This window comes from Rhipicephalus microplus, chromosome X (genome assembly GCF_043290135.1).
Source record: "Rhipicephalus microplus isolate Deutch F79 chromosome X, USDA_Rmic, whole genome shotgun sequence".
Taxonomy (NCBI): Eukaryota; Metazoa; Arthropoda; class Arachnida; order Ixodida; family Ixodidae; genus Rhipicephalus; species Rhipicephalus microplus.
In genome coordinates, this window is record NC_134710.1 from 261,159,947 (window position 1) to 261,171,606 (window position 11,660).

The window sequence follows — 11,660 nt, forward strand, 5'->3', positions numbered from 1 at the left end:
GATATCATTATTATTATGTTTGAACGTGTCATTTACCTTTGTCGTCCATTCACGTCACGTAATATCAAATTTGGTATATGTCAAGCTTGCTAACAGGCCATGAGCGCATCATGAGCGTGGTATGTAATCATGTTCCTACATGACACGCATGTCATGATTATCAAACTTGCACCACTTTACCTAAGCCTTAGGAGGTCGAAATTTTCGGAGCACTTCACTACGACATCTCTCTAAATCATATGGTGATTTCGGGACGTTAGACCCCATATATCAATCAATCAATATATACCTTCGTCATCCATTCGCGTCTCGTAATGCCGAATTTGGTATATGTGAAGCTAAAGAAACGGCCGCGAGCATACTATGAGTGTGGTATGTAGTCATGTTCCTACATGACACGCATGTCATGATTATCACGCTTGCACTTTACCTTTGCCATAGGTGGTCGAAATTTTCGGAGCACTCCACTACGACATCTCTCTAAATCATATGGTGATTTCGGGACGTTAAACCCCACATATAAATCAATCAATATATACCTTCGTCATCAATTCGCGTCTCGTAATGCCAAATTTGGTATATCTGAAGCTAGCGAAACGGCCGAAGGCCCACTATGAGCATGGTATGTAGTCATGTTCCTACATGACACGCATGTCATGATTATCACGCTTGCACCACTTCACCTTTGCCATAGGTGGTCGAAATTTTCGGAGCACTCCACTACGACATCTCTCTAAATCATATGGTGATTTCGGGACGTTAAACCCCACATATAAATCAATCAATATATACCTTCGTCATCAATTCGCGTCTCGTAATGCCAAATTTGGTATATCTGAAGCTAGCGAAACGGCCGAAGGCCCACTATGAGCATGGTATGTAGTCATGTTCCCACATGACACGCATGTCATGATTATGACGCTTGCACCACTTCACCTTTGCCATAGGTGGTCGAAATTTTCGGAGCACTCCACTACGACATCTCTCTAAATCATATGGTGATTTCGGGACGTTAAACCCCACATATAAATCAATCAATATATACCTTCGTCATCAATTCGCGTCTCGTAATGCCAAATTCGGTATATCTGAAGCTAGCGAAACGGCCGAAGGCCCACTATGAGCATGGTATGTAGTCATGTTCCTACATGACACGCATGTCATGATTATCACGCTTGCACCACTTCACCTTTGCCATAGGTGGTCGAAATTTTCGGAGCACTCCACTACGACATCTCTCTAAATCATATGGTGATTTCGGGACGTTAAACCCCACATATAAATCAATCAATATATACCTTCGTCATCAATTCGCGTCTCGTAATGCCAAATTTGGTATATCTGAAGCTAGCGAAACGGCCGAAGGCCCACTATGAGCATGGTATGTAGTCATGTTCCTACATGACACGCATGTCATGATTATGACGCTTGCACCACTTCACCTTTGCCATAGGTGGTCGAAATTTTCGGAGCACTCCACTACGACATCTCTCTAAATCATATGGTGATTTCGGGACGTTAAACCCCACATATAAATCAATCAATATATACCTTCGTCATCAATTCGCGTCTCGTAATGCCAAATTTGGTATATCTGAAGCTAGCGAAACGGCCGAAGGCCCACTATGAGCATGGTATGTAGTCATGTTCCTACATGATACGAATGTCATGATTATCACGCTTGCACCACTTCACCTTTGCCATAGGTGGTCGAAATTTTCGGAGCACTCCACTACGACATCTCTCTAAATCATATGGTGATTTCGGGACGTTAAACCCCACATATAAATCAATCAATATATACCTTCGTCATCAATTCGCATCTCGTAATGCCAAATTTGGTATATCTGAAGCTAGCGAAACGGCCGAAGGCCCACTATGAGCATGGTATGTAGTCATGTTCCTACATGACACGCATGTCATGATTATGACGCTTGCACCACTTCACCTTTGCCATAGGTGGTCGAAATTTTCGGAGCACTCCACTACGACATCTCTCTAAATCATATGGTGATTTCGGGACGTTAAACCCCACATATAAATCAATCAATATATACCTTCGTCATCAATTCGCGTCTCGTAATGCCAAATTTGGTATATCTGAAGCTAGCGAAACGGCCGAAGGCCCACTATGAGCATGGTATGTAGTCATGTTCCTACATGACACGCATGTCATGATTATCACGCTTGCACCACTTCACCTTTGCCATAGGTGGTCGAAATTTTCGGAGCACTCCACTACGACATCTCTCTAAATCATATGGTGATTTCGGGACGTTAAACCCCACATATAAATCAATCAATATATACCTTCGTCATCAATTCGCGTCTCGTAATGCCAAATTTGGTATATCTGAAGCTAGCGAAACGGCCGAAGGCCCACTATGAGCATGGTATGTAGTCATGTTCCTACATGACACGCATGTCATGATTATGACGCTTGCACCACTTCACCTTTGCCATAGGTGGTCGAAATTTTCGGAGCACTCCACTACGACATCTCTCTAAATCATATGGTGATTTCGGGACGTTAAACCCCACATATAAATCAATCAATATATACCTTCGTCATCAATTCGCGTCTCGTAATGCCAAATTCGGTATATCTGAAGCTAGCGAAACGGCCGAAGGCCCACTATGAGCATGGTATGTAGTCATGTTCCTACATGACACGCATGTCATGATTATCACGCTTGCACCACTTCACCTTTGCCATAGGTGGTCGAAATTTTCGGAGCACTCCACTACGACATCTCTCTAAATCATATGGTGATTTCGGGACGTTAAACCCCACATATAAATCAATCAATATATACCTTCGTCATCAATTCGCGTCTCGTAATGCCAAATTTGGTATATCTGAAGCTAGCGAAACGGCCGAAGGCCCACTATGAGCATGGTATGTAGTCATGTTCCTACATGACACGCATGTCATGATTATGACGCTTGCACCACTTCACCTTTGCCATAGGTGGTCGAAATTTTCGGAGCACTCCACTACGACATCTCTCTAAATCATATGGTGATTTCGGGACGTTAAACCCCACATATAAATCAATCAATATATACCTTCGTCATCAATTCGCGTCTCGTAATGCCAAATTTGGTATATCTGAAGCTAGCGAAACGGCCGAAGGCCCACTATGAGCATGGTATGTAGTCATGTTCCTACATGATACGAATGTCATGATTATCACGCTTGCACCACTTCACCTTTGCCATAGGTGGTCGAAATTTTCGGAGCACTCCACTACGACATCTCTCTAAATCATATGGTGATTTCGGGACGTTAAACCCCACATATAAATCAATCAATATATACCTTCGTCATCAATTCGCATCTCGTAATGCCAAATTTGGTATATCTGAAGCTAGCGAAACGGCCGAAGGCCCACTATGAGCATGGTATGTAGTCATGTTCCTACATGACACGCATGTCATGATTATCACGCTTGCACCACTTCACCTTTGCCATAGGTGGTCGAAATTTTCGGAGCACTCCACTACGACATCTCTCTAAATCATATGGTGATTTCGGGACGTTAAACCCCACATATAAATCAATCAATATATACCTTCGTCATCAATTCGCGTCTCGTAATGCCAAATTTGTTATATCTGAAGCTAGCGAAACGGCCGAAGGCCCACTATGAGCATGGTATGTAGTCATGTTCCTACATGACACGCTTGTCATGATTATCACGCTTGCACCACTTCACCTTTGCCATAGGTGGTCGAAATTTTCGGAGCACTCCACTACGACATCTCTCTAAATCATATGGTGATTTCGGGACGTTAAACCCCACATATAAATCAATCAATATATACCTTCGTCATCAATTCGCGTCTCGTAATGCCAAATTTGGTATATGTGAAGCTAGCGAAACGATCGCGAGCGCACCATGAGCGTCGCATATATTCATGAGTTACGTGACATTCATGATTTCCCCGTTAGGGCCTGGCACTTATATTCGCCATGCAGTCATGTCATACCGTACCAGTTTTGCAATATGTCATGTGGACGAAACCACCGCAAGAGCAGAAAGACAAAGACATGCAAATCATGACGTTCATGACATACATGTCATTATTTTCAAGTTTTAATTAGTCATTTATGTTCACCATGCTGTCATATTAGGCCGTACCAATTTTGGTATAGATTTAATTACCGAAATGGCTAGGAGAGCTAAAAGTCAGCGGCTTGAGATAGATAGATAGATAGATAGATAGATAGATAGATAGATAGATAGATAGATAGATAGATAGATAGATAGATAGATAGATAGATATATAGATAGATAGATAGATAGATAGATAGATAGATAGATAGATAGATAGATAGATAGATAGATAGATAGATAGATAGATAGATAGATAGATAGATAGATAGATAGATAGATAGATAGATAGATAGATAGATAGATAGATAGATAGATAGATAGATAGATAGATAGATAGATAGATAGATAGATAGATACGGCCGAAGTCACCGAAGTTCGTTAAAAAAATGTCACAGCAAGTTGATGCACTGCGAGAAAATATCCTGTTACAAAGAAAACGTCCGGGCCAATACATCAAAGCGGTAAGAGTGAGGTCAGCGCTCGTATTGCGCCCCATGTTTTAGTCCGTTCTTTGTTCTACCACTTCCAAACATGTGACATCAAATGAGAATATACATAACGTATGTTAGGTGAATGTAATACCTATTGTGTGAATACACAGTCGAAATTCCTTCCAAAATGAAATGCAACTTGACCGATAAAAGCTTGCTTCAACGCATAATTTTTTTTGCATTAAGCAGAACCTGTTCACACAGAAATTTTCGCTCGTAACATCTGAAATTCTAACAGCAAAAAAGAAAGAGCTTCCAATGTGACACTTCCGTGTAAACTTTACCGAAGTGCGCTATGTCCTTAAAAACTAAACGTTCATGGCACAAATTCGCTTCGTACTGGCAGAGACCCGTCGAAACTGAACGACTGAATGGCGAAGACACGTCTTTGTGCTGTTCGGTTGGCCCAGCAAACTCGTTCCGGCGCTTCGATATTGCTCGGCTTTCATGACGGCAGACAATGGCTTTCACTTCATTCTTGAATACGCGGGCGCTACAGTGTGACGTATTTTCTTATCTCACGCATTTCTAGTTGCCACGTTTCGGCTATCTCTCAGCATACGTTTCTCTGCAATCAAGTTACGCGTCGTGATAATAATTTTTTTACGAGTTTACGGAAGTTTATTCCCTTGAACATACTTAACCAGTGAATTCAAATAGAACTCCTTTCTCAGTGGTCCTTCTAAAAGGTGTGAAAAACTGCGACTTTGATAACAAGTGACCGAAGGAAAAAGAGCCTTCTGGAAACTATTCGCCCGTAATTCGGCTCCATCCCTCAAACGGGTACTGACCCTTTCTCTAGAAAACGACATTTGTGCACGAGTAGGTGCAAAATGATTGCTGGCACGATCTAAAATCATTGGCACAAATTCATACAGCCGACAGGTGAGTGTGTAAAGCACTTGTTTGACTTTTTTGCTTTTCATCGTTGTTATACAACGAGCTCATCCTCTAGAAATCACCTAGCATTGAAGTTGACGTCACGGGAACGCTCTGGTATACAGTGATATCCAGCCAGAGCATTACCGTAAAGCTTTTCATATACCGCCTCGGAAAGAATACCCTATGGTCGCTTCATTACGTACAATTGCTTGAACTATTTTTCATTGTATTACAATAACACTCAGTTTTTTTTCGTTGCCCTTTCGAAGTATAGCGGAGGTCGCTGACCTGTACGAAGGGGCAGAAGGCGCACATGAAGCGCGGCAGGAGCCACCGCTGGAGCAGCGCAGCCTGGAAGTGAAACGGAATGGAGAACAGGCCGATGATGATGTCGCTGATGGCCAGGTTGGCGATCAGGTAGTTGGTCTCGGTGCGCATGCGGCGTGATGTGGCCACGATCCAGAGCACGAACGTGTTGCCCACTACGGCCACCAGCGAGATGGCGCCGTAACAGATGGACAGCAACACTATCACCTCTACCGGCACCTCGTAGAGCCTGTCCTCGGCAATCGAGGAAGGCTCAGAGGTCTCGCTGTCAGCCGAGTTCATCGACGGTGAGCCCCAGCTCACGTTGAGTGTCAGTGTTTCTTCCTGCCCGGAGGAGTAAGATTCAAAGTCCGCCTGGCGACTCAGCAACAGCGAAGATGCCATGGTATATGTTTTTTTTTCTTCAGTTTTCTATTTGTTGTAGTTTTGATTTCCCGTGAAGCATGCGAACACGAAAAAGAACACAAAAGAAAGTTTATGCCGCCAACTTCATTCTATTTTCCTGTCTACTGCAAAAGTTCAGCACAATGGAGAAAGTCACTGTTCTTCGCACTTCACAGTTCTAGGCGACGTTGCAGAAGACGCACGTGCTCGAAGGTAGTTGATTAAACAGCAACTCAGGGAGCCTTGTAGCTTATGGCTCGCGCCTATCGTCCAGTTTCCCTTGTTTCGTCAGGAATGCAAGGGTGCACCGAGTTCCGTGTTGACGTCGTCGTCGTCGCTTCGTTTGGCTTTCGTCTTCTTTTGTTTAAGTGTACTCCACGCGTCGCTTCATCCCATCTGAAGAGGGGAGAGCTAATTCGCTGCGCCTTTTGAAACTAAAGTGGGGAACAGAAGATGTCCCAGGAGCCGTACCTGTTGAACCGGAAGCTGCTCGCACAACTTCCCGGCTAGGTGGGGAAAAAAGTGAGCAAACGGGACTCGGGTGGCCGCCGCGAATAGCTTGGCTGGGACGTCACGCCGCACGATTGACTGCCGCTTACTCGAGGCAAGCGCTCCTTTCGTCGTCCCGTCTGGAGGAAGAAGTTCGGGATGATTTGAAAGAGAGGGGATGAGAGAACTCGGCGTCTCCGACGCACGCTTTTCGGCCGCCGAGCGCCTTCTGCGACCCGACTCTTGGGAAGTTCGATGCTGGCGGCCCCGGACCCGAACCACGTGACGCACGCCCCGACCGCGCGCGCGCGCGTGGCGCGCACTCGCACGCGTTGGTGGTGGCGCTTCGCTACGGGCCCGGGCCTAAAGCGCAGCTCGCCCTTTTTCGGCGCTCCTCTCACATCACCACTGTGTTGCGTCGTCGGTATCATACGCGCCACGCAGGCGCTGGAGCAGTCAAAGATGCCGGCCATCGGGCTACAGCCACGCACGACACGCTCCACACGCGCATCCATCGTGACCCCGTCACGCTTTCATAGCTCCGTAAGACCTATGAGGGAGATACGTAGCAAGCGCCTTGGGTAGACCATTGTTTATACCACGCTTTGGCTGCGTCGCGTGCGTCCGCCGCAACGTGACCTCGCCCGCTTCTTGGGAAGGCTGAAAGCTCGTCAGGGTTTTGTGCGTACCACCGACACGAGACTTCTGTTCAACGGTGCACCAGGGAGGGTGACATGTGCGTGTGGAAAGTCTTGTATTTTATGCGTAAGCACGCTCTATACGACTATATAGCTTTTATCAGCTATCTAGCTGTATAGATGCTCACACTTTGTTGCTGTTGGTCGACTCACACGCAAAATACTCTGATACATTTTGCATAACAGGCTCTTAGCGTGCGTGAAAATGTGTACTCATGTTAGCAAGGGCCGAACGTAATACGCTATTATCTTTCACTTACGTGCCTCGCGCAACGTTACTCGAGAAGAGATGCAGTTCTGTGGTCAGTGCCAAGTTCATTGCAAGAGCTCGAAGGGGTATACTTGCTCAAATGCAAAAGGCTGTGTCTTTCTTCCTGACGTCTTCATTTCTAGTACCTATGCTGTCAGATCACGTCCTCAGGAGACCAAAGATGTAACGAGGCATCGTTCCACGCTTGAAACAATATCACACTTCGCGACGTCACTGTTCCATAGCACGCTTCGGTTAACAGAAAACACCTCATTATGCAGTGCAATGTGCATGGTGGCAACTCAGCCATGCATGATTGAATCGATTCGATGCCTTTGTAAAAGGTCCCCGCGCGCGTGCGACAACACAGATGCCAAAATATGAGCATGTTGTGCCCGCGTACAACAAAAGCTACAAATACGTTTCGCAATCAATATAATTCTCGCCACTTCGACAACCCAGATCTGAAATGGTCGTACCACACGCTGGTCGCACATACCTCCGAAAGATTAAAATTACCGGCCGTAAACTTTATAATACCATCAGACTCTACAAACTGTAGGTAGGATCCCTCTCAGTTTCTTGTTGGGAAACGAACGCGTGAAATTTGTAATCTAAATGTAAAACTCAAAAAGAACTGCTATAGTTTTGCTGAGTTAAAACAAGAAAACTACTAAATAAAATGCTTTCGATTTCCCTATCCCGATAACTTATGAAGCCTATTCACGCATTCATCACTTTCTTTCTCTTTTCTACCTATTTCTGATATCATCTTGTAACACTTCTTGAAGATTCCTCAAATATATGCTTTCCTTAAAGGTACACCGAGCTTTTATATAATGAGAAAATAAAAAGTGTTCTTGGCTCTTCACTAGCCTTGCAATGTATGCTTCTTTTTTAATTCAAAAACACCCTCAAAGCCACTTATGGACTAAAAGAAGGTAAAACCTTTGCGGGAGAGAGAGAAATAACTTCATTTAAGAATCAACTTTATTTTCTGTGCGGGAAAGCATGTGAAGGGGGGGGGGATCTCAGTAATAAATTGCTACAGTTTTCAATAAGGTAGGCTTCAGATCACAAAAAAAGAAAGAAAGAAAGAAAAAAAGAAAGAAAGAAAGAAAGAAGGAAAGAAAGAAAGAAAGAAAGAAAGAAAGAAAGAAAGAAAGAAAGAAAGAAAGAAAGAAAGAAAGAAAGAAAGAAAGAAAGAAAGAAAACGCTTAAGGGAAGTTGTGCCTCCTGTATATTTGTGGTCGTTGTGTGCATTTACAACCTGTTCATATTTCATCCCTAGGTACAAATAAATAATTAACCTCAATTCGCCAACAATTTATTAAGTACTTAAATCTGTAAAATATTAACTTTAGTCGTTGGCCGCCTCATACAACTTTTGAGTCAACTATTTCTTTTGACAACAAATCTGCCTGCTTTTTTCTTGGGAGGGGGTGGGGGTGGGGGGAGAGATAGAGAAAAAATGACCACGCAGGTTATAACATATAGGTTGTAAGTACACATGACTACCATAAGTATTGGCCGTGAGGCTGACCACTAGAGGCACGAGCACTGCAATCACTGTGACGTGAAGGGTTGGATCACGTGATCTCGCCTCACTCTGGCGAAGCCAAGCTGGTGGTGGTATGCTTTGTTATTAACGGCGACTTCGTGGTGTTTTCGTTTTTGAACAGCCTTGTATTGCACTGACTTCATCTGTGCGGATTTCTGCTGACTGCACAATGCGGAAAGTTGCAGTAAACGTTGTCGGCAGCATGCCACAGTGCGCTACGTACGCGATGCCACTGTCGTGGCCGCTGGCAGTGCTACTGTCACTTCTCTCTTTCTTTGTTTTTGTGGTTGTTAAAAAAAAACGTTTTTGAGCCCATGGGGTTGAAATGAGCACCGACCATAAATGTTCACATAAAAGCAGAACGTTTCAGTTTCCACACGGGAGCTTCGTTCACAACTAAAAGTGAATGTGCAAATAGTCTGATTATGTATATTTTAAAATAGGACTCCGGATTGTCAGAGAGTCAAAATATAGCCAGGAAGTCCAGTTCCTTTCCCTTTATATTTGTTATTTTTACTCTATTCTGCTCTATTTCACGACCAGCTGCTTCTGCGTGTTCGGCCAGCCCGTTCTACGGAACCTTCTTTCTTAGATCATACATATGCGCTCCGGTCTATGCTAAAGCTTACTTTTCTCGCCAAGGTAACCATTACTGCAGCTTGTGCCACCGCCATTCTCCTCCCCCGGCGTCTGTCCCCATGTGTTTACCCGATATCACGGGTTTCCCTCTGCTAGTGGCTTAGCCAGGGGGTGGCACACCAAGCCTGTGCCGCCCCCCCTCTCCCTAAATTTCCCATGCTATATAGCACACAAAATAAAGGTTACCCACTCCTGTCTGCCCGGCCCCCTGTTCTAATCAAGGTGGTGGCCCCTTCGAAAAAAAATCTGCCAATGCACCTGCTGTCTGTGACTTCAGCTCACAGGGTTCCTTGCATACAGATTACGTCTGTAGAATGGGCCCATTGCCACTGTCACTTCCTCTTAATGTTGTTTTTACCTACAGGCGAAAACGTGGTGAGCTTCAAAAACTAATTCGTTTTCGAATAGCTGCCGAGAAATATCACACAGCTTGAATGAAACTGCAAAAAGAAAGAAGAAACTGGACACAGACACTTTTACAGAAACATGAAATTGCCGTTTAGATCAAAGTACGCAAGACCTCGCAGCAAGCTCAATGGCACAAAACGATGCGGCTGGCTGATCGCATTTTTTATATCACGATTCACCCATTTGTACAAGCTCTTGCAGTGAACCAATTATTGATAATTTTCACACTTGTGTGGTTCCATGGCGATCGAATGTGCAACGTGTAACCACCGTAGACATTTCGTGCAATAAATATTAGGAGCGTACCACAGAGAAAAGTAACAACTCTGAATGAGGCGCGCGCTTGCGTGATTCTCACGTTTGACCGCAATCATACCAGAAATGTTGCGGCTGCATGCGGCTGTAAGAATGCTGTGTTGCTTCCCAGAAAGCGGGGAACGCGCTTGCACTGTACTTCTTAAGGTCATGTGTGCTAAAGTAAGTGTAGTTTGCACGTGCTTGACATGTGAACCACGGCCTGTTTTTAGATGCAAACCTACAATGAATGAAGTAGCGCGGTGGCACGAATTTTTTGCGGATGCAGCAAAGATAAGTTTCTTGATTGTTAATACCTATTTGATTATTCAATTCTGCATTGAATCTGTCGTCACCTCTTACAGAAGCGGCGCACTCAGCCATGTTTTATTCGTTACGTCAAAAAGTTGGCGGCCCATATAGGTGTCCATAGCAGACGACGCCGGCAGTCAGACATCGTGAGATGCATAACACTTTTCCGGGGCAGTTATTTAGCACTTTGTAGAGTCAGGGTAGAAGCTGCAGCAGTATTTTACTGATTTCTTTGAGTGAAATGCAAGAATGGTAATAATAAAAGGAGACGCGAAAGTGGCTGCGGGCTGTGCGCGAGAGGGCGGCGGAGCATGCAAACACGTACGTCACAGGGATGCCTCCGCATGGTGGCGCCATGGTATGTCCTCGCGCCCAATACAGCAGTTGCAACTTTCCACACATGTTGTTGTTGTTGTTGTTGTTGTTGTTGTTGTTGTTGTTGTTGTTGTTGTTGTTGTTGTTGTTGTTGTTGTTGTTGTTGTTGTTGTTGTTGTTGTTTCAAATATTAGATCGAGTTAGCTGGGGCATCCGGTGTATTTTGCAGTTTACTATATTTGCCCACAATATTACATTTACAAGATTGTCAATCGATACCAATAATACACAAATGTAGAATGTAAATACATAACAGTGGCCCAGCCACGGAGGTCTAATGGCTAAGGTATTCGGCTACTGACCCGCAGGCCGTGAGATCGAATCCCGGCTGCGGCGGCTGCATTTTCGATAGAGGCGAAATTGTTGTAGGCCCGAGTGCTCGGATTTTCGTGCACGTTAAAGAACTCCAGGTGGTCGAAATTTCCGGAG

At 44.6% G+C, this 11,660-nt stretch overlaps 1 protein-coding gene across 1 annotated transcript in view; it reads right to left on the reverse strand.

The window, feature by feature from the left end:
* LOC119162251 (tachykinin-like peptides receptor 99D) overlaps positions 1 to 7,030 on the reverse strand; it is a 175,189-nt gene extending 168,159 nt beyond the window's left edge. Inside the window, exon 1 of the mRNA XM_075879001.1 lies at positions 5,783 to 7,030. Coding sequence (XP_075735116.1) covers positions 5,783 to 6,205 — 423 coding nt within the window. The 5' untranslated portion in view covers positions 6,206 to 7,030. The remainder of the gene's footprint in view (positions 1 to 5,782) is intronic.
* Positions 7,031 to 11,660: the final 4,630 nt, after the last annotated feature.